The following is a 20,364-nucleotide window of genomic DNA, read 5'->3' as shown; positions in this document are numbered from 1 at the left end:
TTTATTCCAGTGGTATATTTGTCTAATTCCACATGGAGTTCTGTCTCTTACTTGTTTCTCAGACAGGACATGAGCTGTAAAAGGCACTTGACATTAGACACTTCCAGCTAGTTTTGTAACTACCTACAGCATTCTTAATGCCATCACTGAACCCACTGTGTCCCTTCATTTAACTGCAGGCTGTTATCACCATCCCCTGATATCCCAAATTTGAAGCTTTTGACACGAAACTGCAAACCTGCTGGCAAAGAGGCTCTCACACTCCTACCCCATTTTTTCAAAATAATTCCATTTCTCACTAGCAGTCTTTGTTCTTTAGTCATGAATCTGGTTACAGAAGTAAAAAGTGCTGCCTTTGAAACCAGGGGTACAGCCATCTGTGAATCTACAGGATGCATCCCAATTACCTGAAGCTTTTCCCTTCACGTGTAAATCAAAGGGAATACCTAGACTCCCACATTCTTCACTGTTGTCCCCAGTCTGCAATCACTCATGATCTGTTCTACATCTCTCTGGGCAGTGTCACTGGTGCCCACATGGATGAGCAACAAAGTGGAAACAGCCCAAGGGTCAAACAGAGAAAATTTTTTATGAAGACTAACATCAAAAACTGTTTACTCTTTATCACTTTATTATCCCCTCAATTTTTAAAAAAAACCTGATGATCCCCAAAGTTGTCAGATTCTGACAGAAAACTAATTTGGAATAAATTCTCTTAGTTACTTGATTTCAAAAGATGCTGTCATTATAAGTGTATTAGGTACTAATGTTCTCTTGCTGTTCTGGCCCTTTAAAGTATCATTTTGAGAGGAAATTTAAGTATTTCCCAAGCAGAGTAATGATTATTTCTGGAGCTTCAAAAACCAAATATCCTCCTACCCTCAAAACCAAGAAACAACCTTTTTCTACCAGTAGGAAACAAAACTAAAACAATTTGTAAAGTGGTATTTCCCTTTAAAATACTAATGAGAGCATCTAGCTGAAAACAGCAAAAAAGCTCATCTTCTCTATAAAAAATGGCTTCCAAAAATTTTGGAATTCAATTATACATGGATAAATATATTTATATAATACACTCATGTATTATGTATTATCATATATTAAGTATAAACTATCAACTGTATTTCTAAACTAAGATCTTAACTGTCAAGATTTCAAGGGGTTTAACTCAAAGATCTACTTGTTTGTCTAACTTCTGCTACTATAGCATTTTCCACAAGTGTTAACTACAATCTAATTGATACTAACAATTTTAGTAATCTGTTCAGTGCCCATAACCTGTGTCTCTGTTCATGACTTAACATCTGGAGTTTCCACTCAAGGCTGCTAACTTCTTGATTCCTAGAATTTGAAGAAAAAAATCTTCCATCTGACACTGGGGCATGGGGATAAAAAAACCCTCATCATAAATTAGGTCTGGTTAAAAACAAGGTGTTTCTCAGAAGCAGATTAAGCAAACTTGTTGATTCAAGTCACAGGCCAAGCAGAAACACCAGAGACAATTGTGACTACAGTTCTACTGCTGTAAATGCAAACCACCATCCTCACATCTACCACACAACGAAATATCATCAGTGACTTGCATTTAAAACAATTCCTTATATGATAGCAACAAACCTTGTTGTTGAATGATTCTCAATCAGGTACCAGGCGGCAGAAAAGTTTTCACTTGTGAAATCGGCGCTCATCCCAGGAAACAGCGACTCTAAATCTTTTTGAGGAAATCTGCCCCTGAAAAACAAATATTCATTTCTTCAGTGAAACATGGCCTTGTAAAAAGTTTAAAATTAAAACAGTCACAAAAATCCCAAACTAACAACAAACACCAAATCATTTCCCTGTAAGATGGGAACATTAACTTGCAACTCACCTTGAAATTAAATACACTATTACAGACACATCTAACATGACCAGGAAAGACTGAAATCAATTCTAAGTAAAACTAATTTCACCATTTTGATTTCACTATTACACATAAGACAGAAATATTGTCTGTACAATATGCTTTTATTTAACTTCAAAATGGCAGGACATCAGAAGTTTGACAGCTTGTAAATGATCTCACACAATTACTGTCTATTGACTCCTGAGCAGCAGAAGTCACACAGAAACACGAAAGGGAGACACACAGAATATACTTCCATTATATACAAACACTGAAAAAAAGTATAATACTCAGTTAAAGTAATTCTCTTGCAAAACAGAACGCATTGATCTGTCTGTTCACTACACAAAACAAAGGAAAAACAGGCTTATCTCAAGTGACAGCCAGCAAGTTCTGTTAGTTTTTATTCAGTTTTACAAATGCATGAAGAAACCATGAGAGTCAATTCCTTGTGGAAACAGATTCTGTACAACAGCATTTTAAAAACTATAAGTAGTTTCTAAGATACTCATCCAGAAAATTATTCCATTCACTTTAATTCTGTGTAATAAAAATATTTAAAGCACTTTCTGATGAAAACATGACAACCTTCAACCCTCAGTCTGGACATGCACTCAACACTTGGCTGTATTCATTTCACCATGCATTCAATACATCACCAGGTGCACTCCCTCCTCTCATCTTCATCACCAGCTACATCCCATCTTCAGAGACTGATTGTGTCAAATAAATTCACTTTTGGTCAGCCCTAAATGGGTCAGTCAGTTGGACTAAATGGATTTATTTCCCTTTCAACTGAAATATTCTCATCTATTCCAAAAATTTACTATTTCATTTTTGGATCACAACATCCAACTCAAAAGACAATGAAGTCCCTCTCTGATGCTGACAAGTTAGGTGAGCTTTGCTATATGAAGTATACCATATGCAAATGAAAATCTGCCCTACTTTGCATTTGAGAGCAAACTTGGGTGGGAATAGCAATCCAGAGTCAGTTATAAGAATTATATTTAACACATATGGAAAGCCATTTAAATGGACACAAAAGCAGTGATTTGTTAGTTTTAGTTTTTTCTGTAATCTAAACATGTTTCAAGATAGTTAAAGCTGTTTTTGTTACAAAAAGCAAACAGCAGATTAAGTGAAACAAATCTAAAGGCAGGCACATTAGAAAGTACAATTATATAGAGAGGAGTTGTTTCCTGGAAGTTTCTTTTCATATCCAAATGGCCATTAGCACAAGCAGGTACAAAGGACCCACGTACATAATGACATGTCACAGAAGTCTTTCATCAGTAGCACCTGATTACAGCAGGGGCATGAAACAATACTTTTCAAAAGCCAGAAAAAAATCAAATGAGATGCAAGGAAAAGTGATGACAGATATGAAAAGTAGAGATACAGAGAAAATAGCGTGAGAAACAAATGCAGTAAGAAAAAATGAAGGTCCCAACATTTCCCTGTGTTCAATGAAAAAGTGAAGATGTTAAAATAAAACTTTTAGACATAAGTAATAAGATTCAGGATTTTCAATGACTTTAAATTTCATGAATGACAGTAAGCAGAAAATGCTGATGGATGTAGGAAGAAAGTTTCAATATATTCTTCATTTAAAGACATTTTAAGATAATTTATTTTTACCCTCCAATTAGTCAAAAGTACCCAGTAGGAACATGAACTTGAAGGATAGTACTTCACATGTGATACACAGTACAACTGTACAAAAAAGTATTTATATTAGATCCACACATGGTGACATCTTTGTGGACAGCTGCATTTTTAATGCTAAAGAACAAAACCACGAAAACAAATCTGAGTTTTTGGGAGAGACTCGGACACACTGTGCAAGCACTGTTTAAGTAAATACAGAAGTAATCAATACAGAAGTGGAATTTCACTCATATTTTCAGAATTTCCATGTATGTTCTCCAAAACCAAAAGAGACAGATATAAAACAAAAAAGCACACACACTCAAATATACCACTACCAAATGCTACTCATTACTGCAGGTTTATAAGGGATATGCATGACAATTTAAGCTTACACATGAGCTATACAATTACTCGGTGGAAAAAATGAAACTATTATATATATATATATATATATATATATAGAAAGACCAAGATAAACTTGTAATCAATTACTGCAAATGAATCTTGTCTACAGACAGAGGGACACAAATGAAGGAATTTTTTTTCAGTTTGATGTTTGACTGCCTTGAAAAGTTATTAGGAGTTTTTTTTTCCAGCAGATATATTTGTGTAGAACCATAAATTAACAATGCTTTTATCTGTGCAGAGGTATTTTAGACATAGTCACAACAGACTAGAAACATGAATGTGAATGTGTGAGGTATGTTAACAATATGTTATACTCTATGGTTTAGTATCCTTTTTTTTATCATACATCTTACCAGTAGTTTTCCCACTAACAGATATGCTACAGCTTGCTACATACAGACTTGCTACAGCTGTCTTCAAAACCAAGTGCACACTAAAATGTTTAAACTGAAAGCAACTGTATTTCTAGAATGTCTGGCCAGATGCATCTAAAAAGAGACTGCCTCTACATACACACAAGTTTGTTTCATTAACTTCTATTAGTAAATTAAATAAGTCAGTTTTTGGAAGTTGTTCTCATTAAAACTTGCTTACCATTTACTTATAAACAAGCCCATATGTGAATTGAGAAAGTATTTCTGGTTTATTCTTTTCAACATTACAGGGTGAAGATGAACCAGTAGCAAAAGCTTAGATCAAAATTACATGCAATTAAACTATAAATCATTTCTCTGTTGATTTGCTCATTATACAAGAATCACTTCATGACGAATACTTAATCATTATTAAAAAGTAATCACTGTAAAAGAAACTGGGAACCACAAATTGAATCCAGAAAACCTCAGAAACAGAAGAGTGAAGCTTACCACCCTTGACAACCCTAAGTATTATACCACCTTTACAATTTCAGCAAAGGTACAAATACTGGATTTGTAAACTAGTACTTTCTGCTAGGCACATTATTTTACCTAGACTAGAACTAGATCTGGCACTAGGCCTACAGTTAATATTTTAAAATAGTCTTATTCATGCTTCAGCAACAATTTCAAATGCAAAAGAAACTGAGATTTCACATAGTGGTTATATTAATGAGAAGGATAATAAAAATACATTTGGTTGCAAGCCACTGTACACTTCCCTCAAACACATTTTGAGTATAGTAAACAGAGTCATATAACATTAGATGTAGTGGTCCTTGCTTCCATGTAAAGGTAATGCACACTCATTTTGGCTTCAAAGCATGGGGGGTACAATCAATTCACTTGTGCACAAGTGCCCATCAATAGAAGTCCCACCTTGCACTACCCCAAACTTCAGATTCTGTATAGCCTAAAGGCAATAAACCTAATTTAACAGCACAGGATGCTTGGGCTCTTACAAATTCTACTATGGAACTTGTGCCCATACACAGCATTTATATTTTCCAGAGATAAATTGGAAATCTCAATAGGCTCAATCACAGCCTCCAAGCAGCCACAATTAAGTAAGAGCAACAGAATGCAACAGATAATAATTAACAAAGCCTGACAATGAACACAGTTTAGCAAGTAGCAATTTTTCTGTGAAAATTATTTTGCTCCCAGAACTTCAGAATCTTATAGTAATAATTTCAGCATATATGACAATATTTGCAGATTAAAGGTGCGTCCCAAAGGAAGATAAAGCCACCCAAAGGTAACTTGAAGCTCAGTTCTACAGGAGCTTACAAAAGGTCAAAAGGAGCAACTTCAAATAAACACAGATTCTGAATAGCAACCAGCATAAACAAGCTCCGGTTAGAGCTGCTGTACATTCCCCCCTCTGTCTGGTACCAGTCAGACTCCTTGAAGCTGGCTTTGTACCAGCTGTACTGTGTTAATAATGCATGCAAAAAGACCAGCATAAGGGACACTGGTGTAGACTAAACACGACAAATCAGAAGGTGTTAACAAAGGTCTCTCCAACAGCAACAAGACAAGGGTGTACTCTGGCACTTCCTCCCTAGCAGCATTGGGTTCATTAGAAATATGAAAACAAAGTGGCAACTGTATTTTAGAACTGGCAGAATGTGGTAAGAGAAACCTACTAAGAGACTATAGCCTGGTAGCTGCAGCTGATGCATCAGCCTAACAAGCAGTAAGTGTTACTTTATTTTTTAATGTCATAAAGCTAGGACTATACTGAAACTCTCTTTTACAGCTTTCAGAATTTTTTTACATATATCTCTGTGACCAAGTTTCCACACACCCATCACATTCAATGATGAAATTTACTGCATTTCCATACAAGCCATTTAAAAATAAACGTCTCAGCCTCCAGAAAGTCTTTTCCTATCTCGTGGTAGCAAGCTGACATTTACCATTAGATGGCAGAGTAAGATCATCAGTTTCCTTCTCCCAGATGAACTGTTTTGGAAGCTGGCGTGGGAAGAGGGAAGCATCTGTATTGAGTGGGTGGATACAGAAGTATATGGAATGTACTTAGCATGTCAGCCTTTGCTTTCATGTACAAGATGGATCCACCAGAGTGACCTCTGCTACATGCAAAACAACAAACACTATTCAAAAATTTTCTAACCACCGCCACATTCTCTGTTTTGCACAGAATTAATTCTCTTTGCCTGACAGAGTAGTTAGAGGAGTCAGCGAACCCTTGGTTAAGTGAGGACTTGTTGCAAGGAGGAGGAAGTATGTGGTACATCAGAACAAGCAATTCATTCACAAATCTTCTGCAGATCTAAATTTTCCATCAACATATTTCAACTGGTGTCCATGAGACATAATCTCTCCCAGAGCCATACAAAATTCTGAATGATCTCGTGTTACCAACATGCTTTTGTAACAGCTCTAAACTGCTAAAACCAATCCAAGTACTGCCACATTGCTGCTAAGGTCAGAATTTTCACATGAAGTTCCACATTTCTCATACTGAGACAACAACTCTGCACACTCTTTTTCTTCCTGCAACCTATTTAAGACTTCTCCTGGACAAGCTGGCAACCCAATGCTTGGACAGGTACTTTTTGCTGGATTAAAAACTGGATGGCCATGCCTAGAGAGGGGTGGTGAATGGAGTTACCTCCAGCTGTTGGATGGTCACTACTGGGATTCCCCAAGGATAAGTACTGGGGCCAATCCGGTTCATTATCTTCATCAATTATCTGGACAATGGGATCGAGTATTTAGAGTACTCTAAATAGCTTACAGATGACAAGTTGGGTAGGAGTATTGATCTCCTGGAGGGTAGAGACACTCTGCAAAGGGATCTGGACATGCTGGATTGACAGGCTGAATCCAGCTGTATGAGGTTCTACAAGGCTGAATCTTGTTTGTGTCATAACAACCCCAGGCAGCTACAGGCTGAGTGGCTATAAAGCTGCCTGGCAGAAAGGAACCTGGGGGCACTGGCTGACAGTGGCTCATGAGCCAATGTGTGCCCACATAGGCAACAAGGCCAAGGGCATCTTCACCTGTATGTGTGTGACCAGAAGGCACAGGGCAGTGACTGTCCCCCAGTGCTTGGCACTGGTGAGGCCACACCTTGAGTGCTGTGTCCAGTTCTGGGCCCCTCAACTCAGGAAGAAAATTGAGGTGGTGGAACTCATCCAAAGAGGGCAACAGAGCTGGTGAAGGGTCTAGAGAGTAACTTTTGTAAGAAGTGGCTGAGGGAGCTGGGGTTGTTTAGCTGGAGAAAAGGAGGCTCAGGGGTGACCTTATCACTCCCTACAGCTGCCTGGAAGGATGCTGTAGCCAGGTGGGGAACGGCCTCTTCTCCCAGGTTACCAGAGACAGGACAAAAGGACACAGCCTCAGGCTGTGCCAGGTGAGGTTCAGATTGGCCATCAGGAAGAATTTCTTCACTGAAAGGGTCATCAGGCATTGGAATGGGCTGACCAGGGGACACTGTGGAGTCACCGTCCCTGAAAGTGTTCAAGAAATGGCTGAACGTGGCACTTGGGGATACAGTTCAGTTGACAAGATGGGAATTGGACAAAAGTTGGACTCAAGGACTTCGAAAATCTTCTTCAAGATTCACAATATCACAATTCTGTGATACTATTCTATGATTCAATGTTTTTGTAAGAGTTCCTACATCTGCATAACACTACAGCCATGAATACTCCCTGGGGAGGAAGGTGGCACCGAACTGCTCTGAACTGAAAGTGAGCATAAAGATAGTGCTAGGACACCAAACCTTTGTATCAGTCTTTACCCCATACTAAAAATTTAAAACTAGGACTCAAAAATGGAGTATTTTAAATACCTATTTTTTGGTGGGAATTGAACATCTCACAGTATACACACAATAGGCACTAAGTTACATCAATGCCTAAAAACTCTTATCTGATGGGATCAGCTCTCTGTTTTAGAAGATGAATTAACAACTTTTAGGAAGGGAGGAGAACAAACATGTGCAAACATTCTTCTGCAAATATGTTTGTGACTTCAAGGGTCACCACCACCAAAACACAAGAACCAGCAAACTCAAGTTTCATGACAGTATAAGTGATTTTTTTTTTTATTAGCAAGTGAGATTGTTAGTTATATGACACAGGAACTGCAATTAAGTTTTGGAAAATGTGAAGAACTCATCAGTCAGAAATTATGTGTACTAACTACTTGCTAAACTTGCAGGTTGAAAGATAATGGCCTGAACATTATGTAGACATGTAGAATTAAAATATCTTGTCTATACATGTAACATTTAAAATATCTTGATTATGTAAAAGAACAGCCAGGAAGATGACTGTATACACATAGTTGCCTTTTTTGAATCCTTGGACATTTGAATATGAAAAGAAAATTCCAGTGCATATTTTGAGTATATATATATATATGTTAACTCCTATCTATAGGCAGTATGCTAATTATTAATAGAATGTCAGACCCACTATTACATATTTCCCTTTATTCACAGTTTTAACCTTTTGTTCACTTAAATCTCAGTCACTCCAAATTAAACTCCAATCTTCTATCTACTGAGTCTGAATAATTTTTTTTTTATCTCTGTGCATGCCTAATAATTTAGCAAACTGATATACTGGAGCTCTTCTTTTCATTACAAGGTCTTTTTCCTCTAATTTCAAGGTCTCATTTTCAGCACCTTGAAAGCATTCACCTGAATGGTTCAAAAGCTATGATTATTTTTTAAACATTTTAATTGGACAAAGTACCATTAGAAATGCTTTAAAAAGCCACAAAAGGAACTCTTAAAACCAAACATAACAATATTAAAAAAAAACAAAACCAACAAAACCCCTCCAAAAATCAACTAAATTGTTCCCATGCTGCAGCTTGTCTTTTCTGTATCATTTGCTAATCCCTGATAATCACTTTCTACAGGGAGAGCTTCTTTCAGTGTGTATTCTAATCACCTTCCTCTGCCTTCTCTTCAGTGTGCTCCTATATAGTTTACTCCTACTCCATTTTATCACATCTGTTTTTCACTGCTTTTCTCCCCGAGCTTCTCGATTAATGTTTCTTTTGCTTACCACTATTTGCATCACCAGTACAAGGCACTCCTTTCCCTTCCTTGTCAGTCATCAAGCTGGCAAAGGGTTGTAAATCCCAGCAAGTCAGACCAATGCCAAATGCTTCAGCTTCAAAATTAAAATACATCCCAATTTGCACATGTTTAAATAAAAAGTTTAAAGAAACCAAAGGTGTGAATAAAAGAGAGATCCACAATGCTGCAGACCTTATCTGCATACACAACAGTATTATTAGGATCATATTAGGATGTCTTTTATTTTAAAACATCCTAACAATTTTTATCACTTCTAGTGACAAATATTCCCATATCTAGCAACGGTTATTGCTAATTTCTTGCTTCCTCACTCTCATAGTTTACAATTGCCTTTTGTCACTACCTTGTACAACTTCTCAATACTTACCCATTCCATATGTAAAGTATTTGCAAACATGTGAGTTTAGCTAAACTATATGGTATTAAAGATTATTTTCTAGAACTAAACCTCACATTGCTCCAATTTATCAAGAAAATTATGCAATTTTTTTCCACTGAGAAGGAATTCTTTAATTAAACCCAGAATGTTCATCTATAGTCAGAACTGTGCTGTCAACCATAGCATGAGGGCAGAGCAGGCTTTTCTTCTCTTATCCCTCTGCACAATGTAACCCCTCCATTCCTCCACACAACTACTTACTATACTGATCAGTGTCTTTCAAACTGGTGCTTGCCATAACTTTCCTGCTTCTCCTGCAATGAACCTGGGAGATCAAGAACAACTAGGATTGATATGCTTGCCCAAAGATTTCCTAATTCCCTCCCTCTGCAAAAGATTATTTTCTAGCTGTATTTATAGGTTTCTGATTCATTTCTTTTCACATGAAACTTCAGGTTTCAGTAACACATTTTCTAATGCTTTCAGAAAAAACATTTAAAATATAACATGGCTGGTTTTCTATTTAACAAACATCCAAACAGGTAACTCTAAATTAAGCAAATCCTAAACTAATGCAGCTTAAGCTTCTATATAATTCTTAATATATCATATGGACAATGTCTTAACTATAAGTAGAGACTCAAAAGAATCAGCTAACAAAGCATTCACTGCTAGCTGCTGTGTAGCACAGTGGTAAAAAGGATTGTTATGGGGTTTTTAATTTACAAAAAGGGAAGAGAAAGTGGAAGAGTGACAAAGTCTTCTAGTAACATACTGAAATACTGTCCATAGTATGAAGGTCCATGTTTTGTCAGGGACTGGAAAAGTGAGGAACATGAAAGAATTACCTGATAGAAGTTAAACCAAATGCTAAAGAAAAATACTTAAAGAGATAAAATCACCAGCTAATTACAAAAAACTGGGCTAGTACCTTGAAAAGAAAGAAAAATATATATTCAAGCTAGGAAAGAAATGCACAGCCAGAGACTGGAAAGTGATGTGGATCCACTAGAAATCCCATACGGGTTTTGGAAAAGCTTTCTCATCAGAACAAGGTAACTATGGATACTGCAGATTTTTTCCAGTGCACTCCCTCTCACAAACAAGAGTATTCAGCAGATGAGACCTCAGTAATAGTTTAATTTTAAATAGCCTTTTGTTTGGTAGAGCTGGCATCTTGGCTGAGAGAAGTATTCCTCATGCTGTTTCTAAGAGTTGGGCAGGTTTAAAGAGCGTCCCATTTAAAGATCCCTAATTCCATTTATTATTCACTATAAAGTTACTATTTCAGACAAAAAAAGTCAAACTCCACCATACTTAAGAACTACAATAAAGAAGACTGTGGGCTGGGAAATGGTATTAGTATTTCAGTAAAATAAACTAGCTGATGTGACATAATAAATTACATTTTACAGTGCAATTTTAGCAACAGATAGCAATCTAATATCCTTAAAAGCCCCATGAAACTCAAATGCAACAGCAGGTATTCTGTAACTACAATGTATAAATCTGAAGCCTTAGGTTATTCACCAATCTGCAAAATCTAAACGTCACTGGGGTTCAATATATCAAGCTTTTAGATTATCTACAGTTCTAACTGATGACCCAAAATAGAGGATTATGAAGCTGGATACAATGTGCACCAACAATTCTGAGTACCAAACAGAATACTAGCAGCTAATAGGTATATGTGTTTTTAAATCTTTCCCTGCCCTGCAAACCATTAAATTTTCCTGGAATTCACATAGACACATATAGAGAAAACCACTAAAAAAGTGGATTAAAGGCATTTGGTACTCACTTGTCTATCTCAATACCAAGTGGATTAGCTGGACGTAAGGACAAGGGGGAAATCCCTTTGTTCCTGTCAGTGCGCATGTCATAATAGTTCATTTCATCCACCCAGACAGCAGACTGATCCAAGATACCTAGGGAAAACAAAGCACAGATCCTTAAAATAACAAGGGCGGTCCAGCACCATCAACTTCTAACATACTGAATTAATTTGAAAAATCCTGATAAATATCAAATGCATGCCTAGGTAATATATTGAAAGATACATGGCAAAACAACCTGGATGCAATTATGCTAAATTATTTTATTATAGCTGCTGAGAAGGCATTCATGGCTGGGCATCAAAGATTACCCTCTTGCAGAGCGCAGTTTCACGTACATTAGGAGCATTTTCCTGACCACAAAGTATTAATATTTTCATTCCTGCAAGTATTTTGGTATCCATCCAAACCTTGTTATCTGCTACTTTCAAAAGTGCAATTAACTGAATGTCTTCTCATTTGCATATTTTAGGGAAGATTCCTTTTCTGTCCCATTTGCTATCCAAAAGGTAACTGAAATTTGGCCACATGCCAAGATAAATTACTTCAAGGACACAGAACTGACTTTACTTCCAATACCTTAGCACAGACAATGAATAAAGGTGAGGCACAATATGTCATGGAATCTCCGCTGAAAATGGAGCCAGCCACACCCTTGGCCTTGCCCTCCTTTAACATACCCATCAGATACTCAACACCAGAAATTACTCCATCCCTACACTTCCCAATATTTTCAAATATGAATTCTCCTCTCTCATCACCAAAAGCTCCACTGTATAACATTTGCACTTACACATTTCACCTTTCTATTATTAAGATACTAGTGCAGCTTGGGAGAAGTTACATGTTATTTAACTGTCACTGAAGGGCTGAGAATAAAAGCCTTAAACAGTTCTTGTGGGAACTCCTATGCTAGGAAAGATAACTATCCAGCTCATCAATGAGGGGTTCTGAGAGAAATATTTTCAATCCACAGGGTATTTAGACTGGATTCTAGGTTAAGCAGAGGTCCTAGACTGCTTGGCAAAATAATTTCAATGGTTAAGCATCTCATGAGAAATGCTTAAGACTTTTTGTCTTGCAGGATGGTTTGAATTACAAATAAGAAATGGCACTTGAGGACTCAACTTTCTTTAAAGGATTTAGGTGTAGAGCTCATGAGCTGGTCCAGATTTTGTATTTATCTAGTACCCTTAAGAGTAATTACTGGATCTGTTATAAAGTTTTTTTTAAATTGTAAAAGTTTAGAGCTATTACTTAAATAAAAATAAAGGGCTACTTTTCGTTCATCACTGGGGGTTTTATCAAGATATGGAGAAAGGAATAATTTTACATATACCCTCAGTTTCTCTCTCTCTCTCTCTCTCTATATATATATCTATATGCACATTTTATTGATACACTCTGCATTTTCTAAACAACTGAAAATTGTCCTGAGGTGGATCCATTTCAAACATATTTTATGCAAAGAGGCATTCAGTCATACATTTGCTCAGCAAAGAAAATAGATGTGGTTTTGAACAATATACCTATTTTTTCAGGTTTAAGCAGTTTGAAGGAAACAGTTGAAGTTCCTTTCCCACCAGACTTTGTAGTAACAATAATGTCTCCCTTGTCATTTTTAGCTTGTCCAACTCGACATACAATTTTACTGGCAGACATCCATTCTGCAGTGAGGAGACAGTTGTGCCCACAGATTGTTAAACCTGGGAAAAAGAAAAAAATAATAAATATACTACTGTGAATAGAAGTATCTTTTGAAATTCTGCAATGCAAATTCATTTATGATTCTTACATGTGTTTTACATAAATATATAACCCTTCACCAGTCCCCTACAGTCAATTATAGTCAAGGAGTCACAAATACATTTTTCAGATGTTTCTTAGGTGACTTCAGGTATTTTGTCCCAGCGACAATGCAAACAGTGCTGTTTGAAACTTATTTAATCTATTTCACTACTTTTGGGCTACTGAAACTTTTCCTTCACGTAGTACAATAGATTTTCTGTCTACAAGACACTGGAGAACTGCTGTTCAGTATTGTATTTCTGTGAAACTTCCTTTAAAAGCTGCATGCAGCAAATCTTTCATGAGTTCAGTCTATATGACTTTGCACAGAAAAAAAAAAGACACTGTGAAATATTTACAATGCACAACGTGTCTTCAGCCTTATTTGTTTAGCAGTACTTTTGTGGACACAGAAGGCTGTTTTGGCTGAAGCAGTATTAATTGACAAATATTTCATCCCAATCTCTTCTGTAAAAAAAAATCCATGATCAAAGACTGATTCTGATGAATAAACTGCCATTTTTGTATGAAAAAATAATTACATAATACTCATCTATTCCCTCTTCTACACTTTCTCACGAGAAGAATGATAAACTATGATATACAAGGTCTTTTCTCATAGGAAGAGATTGACAAGCTTTAGTGTTCAGGAACACCTCTTATGACTTAAGAGTCAAGGTGCACCTTAATGTAAGATCCAAGGCTTCCTCAGTTTTCACATCAAATTGGTCTGAACAATCAAACCAACCACCAACGAACTGATTGGCTCTGGTCAGATCACGGCTCTGGAGGCTAGGATAGATGAATTGTTTTCTCAGATCTAGAAGAACAATTTCAACATTCACAGCTGGAGTTCTGCTGTCCTGGAAAAGTGGCCAGATCCTAACTGCTCTAGTATCAATTTGGAGAACAACCTCATTAAGTTCTTAAAAAACACCCTTAGCTAGAAACATTTTGCCTTATGTCCAAAAGAACAAGGCTGTACTAGTATGTTGGCTGTACTGGAGTATGAATTAGTCAGGCAAAGCAGTTCCTCCCCTGCTGGCTCCACTTTTGTTTTCAATTTCTAGAAAGCTCTGACCAATTTAGAAAATACTTAGAGAAAGAAAAGGGTCAGCATATGTGGCTTAGTACCAAAGCTTCACACTTATTTTCTCCCACAATTTAAGTCTCTGACATGACACAGCAGACAATTTTGGCAGTTTTCATGGCTGTCAGACATAAAAATGCATTGCTCCCTGCCAAAAACTATCTTGAAAATGAAATCCAAAAAATAAAAAAATGGAAAGGCACTGAATCTTATTATAACTGAAGTTAATTTTACTTGAGAAAGGACAGTAGATTTGTTTTTTACTTATTCTTTCTAAATAAAAGGAGAAGAGTGGGATGAAATAGAATATACACACAGAAAGACTTAAAATTAAAAAAAAAATTAGTTATTTATTTATAAAATATTAACCAGTTTGGGTTTTTGTTTCATGGTGGAAAGAAAAAGACCCATACATTATGATGTATAGAACATATATGCAGTAATATAACCTTATGTTATATTGTTGTATTATTATATCTCTTACAGTTTTATGCTAGCATTTTCTCTAAAGGAATAAAGATTGTGATAGGAACTAGGAGTAACTGAAATACTTAGTCCAAATGATTCATAAAGATGTTTTCACTTCGTATTTTTTGAATTCATGGTTAAATTAAGCAATACTTTAAAATCCAGAACTAAGATATAGTAATTTAGTAGGGTAAAAAACTTTGAATGACTGTTTGAAGATCCTTGTATCAACTATTGTCTACTCATCAGAGATTCCAAAAGCTCTCAAGAGAACAAGATCACAAGGTCCAATACTTTTGAAATGGCAGGAAACAGCCTTTGCCTGTATCTTAAAAATGCAAAAGGAAGTTAAGCCTCTATCAATATTTTATATACCACATGAAACATAGTAATGGCACAACACAATTTCTAAAACAAATAAAGGCATGTTGGGGGAGAAGTTTTGATAGCACAGTTCCACATTTCTTTCTCCAGAAATAGGAACTTTTCCTTTAAATAAAACTTAATTTGAATCTGTTGCATGGTACAAAGATCTTTGAGAACATCATTCTCAGCTTCTAGTTTTTATGTGCCTTTCTATAGATAGGCATAAGTAATACTCTTATGGAGACTTTCTGATTTTGGTTAAGCTTATATATGGACAATTTTACAATGTCTAAAAAACACATCTACAAATGTCTTAAAAGACAAGCTAAACCTCAAAACCACAAATGTTACAGCTATCTCCTGGATTTGACATTTTTTACCATGAGCTATAGAGTTACAAATAAAAAGTTCATTTGGCTTCAAAGATACAAAGAGATTACTAGAAGGTTCTCTCTTAAATGAAACCAAAAGAATGCTCTTCTCTTATTGTGATACTGTGTTTTGATATAGGAAAGAAGTTTTTTGCTTTTCATTTTACACTAATGCCTCTCAACCTTTATAAACTTTATAAAGACCTCACTCAAACTCACTTAACTCTCATGCCTACAAAGCCTCACTTTTCCATGTATTTCCATTCAAGCAACAGGGAATATTTTCATGCCTAATTTAGCCATTAAAAGAAACCTTTACTGGGGCCTTAGTCACTTACTGGAGAAAGCTGACAACTGAGTTAAGGAAAAAAATAAGGCAATGCATTATTTATTTTTACCTCAAAGCACTAAATTATTAGCAGCTGTGTGTTACAAGTATTACTCTGAAAGAAATACAAGAAGAAATATTAGCAGTTGGTCAGCTGTAATACAGAAGTACAGTTCAGGACATGTCTTCCATCCAAGAACGTCGCACAGATCATTTCTAAGAGGATCGAACCAATGAACTAATGAAATGAGGCTACTGAAGTGCATCAGCCACACAAATACACAGAAATATACTCACCCCTAACATCATCAGTTATTTGAGGATTTCTCAATAAGGATTCTATAGTGTACCGCAACCTCATCAAGCAACTCGGGAAAATACTACTCCCTCTTTTGAGAGACAACAAACTCCAGTGGAGCAGAAAACTGTAGTAGCTTATGCTTGGCCATAAAGCTCATTGTGGTGGCCATGAATGGAATTTGTGAATCTTGGTTTACAGCCATCAAGTGAAATATTTTTCCTAGCAAAGCCAAACAAAATTCCAATGGTCTTCAGAGGAGTCATGATTCCACAACAAATTAGACAAATTGCCTCTAACATGACTAGTGAAGTACACATAAGCATAACTTAAAAAAGAAATAAGGGAAATTCCAGTAGTTATAGTTAACTTGGATTCCCAGTAGACTTTACAGAGTCCTTCTCGAAAGGCTTAAGAAAATGAAGCAGCTATAGGACACAAACCTCTAATGGATAAATAGTTCAGCAACATAGAAACAGGGTTATGGTAAATCATGTGTTTTGACTGAGGAGAGCTTCCACAAGGTATATGCCGGGATCACTTATGTTCAGTACATTTATAAATGACAGGATAAAAAGGTTATAAAGTTTGCTGATGATACTCATTTATTCCAAGCATGAAGACCATAAACCCCAGAAAAATGCAATCCAGAACTTATTACTGATACACTGTAATGTAGATATTGTAACACAACAGCTGAAATTCACTGAACAAAGACAAGATACACACAGGCAAAATCTTAAATTCTGAAACTGACTACTAATTCTCATGCATTTAATCATGGAACTATAATAGGCAGAACAACAAAAACAGTAGTTTGATTCCCAGTAGGAGTTATACAGAAAACAGAACTCGACGGCTGAAATACAAAACAAAAGTGAAAGTACAGTGTTATGCCACAGGGCATTCACATCCTGAACACCACACACAACCAAGATGTGTCACCCACAACTGGCAGTGAAACTAAAAGCAATTCACTGAAGAGCAAGAAGAAAGGCCAATGTTACGTGCAGAAAATTTAAATAAGATAAGACATGTCAGCCTGAAAAGGAAGCAACAGAGCAGTAATGAACAAGGTCTCTGATCAGGAGAATCAGTGAAAGTATCTTGTTCCCTCCTTCAGAACAAGAGCTATGATGATTCCTAATGAAACTACCACGTTAAAAATCAAAACAGCAATGAAAAGGGTTCTTCACATACCGTGTAGCTAAATCACTGAACCTGCTTTGTCATAACTGCTACAGATACACAAAATTACTTTAATTCAAAGCATTGCAATCCCCAGTGACTTTCTGAATACACTGAAAACACTTCCAACACAAAAATTTCAATGCGGGAATTCTCAGTTCCTGAGAAGGTAACAAAGGAGCATCTCATTACATCTATCCTCTTCTAGTACAAGGCAAAAAACATCCACTTTTGTTTTCATGTTCAGCACAGGATGCTGAGTCAGATTAAGGGTTCATCTAAAAAGGTACAGTCAGTCTGATTAGTTACACTTTGGGCAGCATCCCTGAATTTATGGATTCAAGTGACTATTTGTGTAAACGGCATTCCTCATAACATCCAACAGAGATTCTATCATGCAAAAAATGCATCTCTAATCATATCCAAAATGTTACCTTCTGCAGTACCAAAAGGGTGTTTTTTCAACTTACCTATGAGGTCTGTAGGTCCAGTCCCCAAATTTTCTCCTCTAATTGTCACTTTTGTCCATGAGATGCCTTCATTGGGAGAGATACCAGTTACAAGTGGAGGCTGCCGTGCTCGAGACATGATGACTGTTCAGTTACTGCAATCTGAGCTGCTTTTATCTGTTCATCAAGAAATAATAAATTAAAACCCCACTAATTATATATATAAAAAAAATTAAAACCATTTCAACCTGTTCTTCTAAAATGGTAGGGAAATGTAAATATGGAACACCATTCTGGAAGCCTTTTTTGTCACATAGTAATAAAACAATAAGAAATCATACCTTCTTTGCACTTCTAAAAAAAATTAAATATTGCTTTCTGAAAGAAAGAAAAAGTATATTCAGAAAAATATTAAACTTTCTGAATGCTTAATGAAGATGTATACACAGACTTCGAGTTACTTATGTCAGAATTCAAATGAGTCTATTCCAACCACTATTTGAAAGTTATTACTGTATTCCTCAGAAAGTTCAGAACTGTTAACCTAAGATAAGTAATAGACTATGATTACATATTTGAGTAACTCCTCCATCAAAATAAGACTTACTGACATAGATAGTCCCATGTGAGGAAGCCCTCGGCACTTACTTGTGTAAAGCATCAATGTTAACATGTACTGAGAAAATTAGAACATGACTTGCAAACACTGCACTAGCAGAGATCATCCACAAAACAAACAATACCCCAACATATAAAAAAAAAAGGTACATAAAATTATTGAAGAAGCATTTCCAGAAGAGTATTCCTTTGTGCCTGAAACTGAGTCAACTCAGACCAGTTTAATTAGCTCTGTCATTATTAATTATGTCATTATCTATATGTCATTATCTGTAGCTCAAACACAAACACGGTACCCATGTAAAGTAGTCTACATTTAGTTTACTATGAAACTGATCACAAATTCCTATTTTTTATTAGCAGTTTCCTTTGCATAGCTCAGCAGCTATAAACAGCTATAAGAAGCTGAGTATATGTATCTGAGATAAGTATAACCTGAATTACAACACTTAATAAATACCATCACCATTCCAAAACCTCAGTTACACATACACAACACTTTAGTGTAAACAATTTTGGAAGTTCAGGTTGGTAAAAAAGATGCAGAATACAAGCCAAGCTTCATAAGGCTCCTCTTAGCTATTGTTTTTTGAATCAAAATGCATTTTCTACTTTTATTTGCAAATGGTCAAATGCGTGAAACCCAGAAACTCTCTAAATCATCTCTAAAAATAAAATGGCAGCAGAACTGCAGTTTCCAATTTCCTGCAGTTAAGACATACTACTTGTTTCAGCTGCTTCTGCATATACAAAATACCTTCATTGTACCGACATACCCCATGCCTCTATACAGCCTCCCCACATTTTTCATTGGTAGATACATTTTTCAGTGGTAGTATTTAGATCTGACATGAGAATCAAAGAAGCTTCCACTGACTGGTTTCTTTCTTCACATTCTGAAGTTGGAACACACATTGAAAACCAAGATGGAAACAGACAAGGCGGGAACTGGGAGGAAGAGCCCATGCTAAAAGTAATCAAATATTGCTCTCAAAACAGGATCTCCTGTCTGTCTGTACATACCATAGGTTCATAGCACCTACCTATAAAAAAACTTTGAATTCTGATCCAGCTTCAAAGCCCACAGTCACACTTTAAGTCAGTGTGAAATGCATCCTGAATATAGGGAATACTGCACAATGCTCTGAAATACTGAGGTCCTAGTAAACTACCTCAATTCTACAAGTCTTTTTGCTTGGTTTTACATATTTAAAATAGGAATGCTATCACTCATTTGAAAAGCTATTTTTGAAAACAAATTCTTTAACATAGAAAAGGCATTTAGATACCCTGAACACAACAAAAGTATTAATGTCTTCAGAGAACTTCTCAGACTGAGCAGTGTGCAATTAATAAGAAATGTAAACTCATGTTGAACAAGGAAGAACATAGTAAGCTGCAGTATGTGACCCAAGTCCAGCATATGAAGGAAGGCTGGACAGGGCCCATAATAACACACACAATCTGTATCTAGTTTGGCTTTGTATCTTTACCTGGAAAACCTCATAATATTTCTTGGCATTAAAAACTACATAATGTATTTAATAAAACATTGGTTACTTTGCTTTTTTGAAAACAACCAACTGATGACAAAGGAATTAAATTATATAGCATTATATAGGTGCTCCTAATAGTCTAATATGTAAAATAATGCAACATTTTACATGAACCCAACATGAGGCTGGAGAAGCAAGTAGTAAACAAATGCAGGCTGTAAGGGTAGAACAGCACTGAA

The 20,364-nt window shown here is 36.1% G+C and overlaps 1 protein-coding gene across 2 annotated transcripts in view; it reads right to left on the bottom strand.

Annotated features, from left to right (window-relative positions):
* EXOC2 (exocyst complex component 2) overlaps window positions 1-20,364 on the bottom strand; it is a 125,301-nt gene that overhangs the window by 93,229 nt on the left and 11,708 nt on the right. Inside the window, exons 2-5 of one of the 2 annotated variants that reach the window (XM_086900208.1) lie at window positions 18,033-18,188; window positions 13,195-13,371; window positions 11,632-11,758; window positions 1,618-1,731 (exon numbers count right to left, since the gene is read on the bottom strand). In XM_086900208.1, the coding sequence (XP_086756334.1) occupies window positions 1,618-1,731; window positions 11,632-11,758; window positions 13,195-13,371; window positions 18,033-18,150 (536 nt within the window). In that variant the 5' untranslated portion in view covers window positions 18,151-18,188. Of the gene's footprint in view, window positions 1-1,617; window positions 1,732-10,091; window positions 10,151-11,631; window positions 11,759-13,194; window positions 13,372-18,032; window positions 18,189-20,364 lie in introns of those variants that run through there. The other variant, XM_023919773.2, reaches the window with a different exon arrangement.

This window comes from Cyanistes caeruleus, chromosome 1 (assembly GCF_971803275.1).
Source record: "Cyanistes caeruleus chromosome 1, bCyaCae1.hap1.1, whole genome shotgun sequence".
Classification (NCBI taxonomy): Eukaryota; Metazoa; Chordata; class Aves; order Passeriformes; family Paridae; genus Cyanistes; species Cyanistes caeruleus.
Note: the sequence above shows the minus strand (reverse complement) of the source record. Positions and strands in the feature narration are given on the sequence as shown.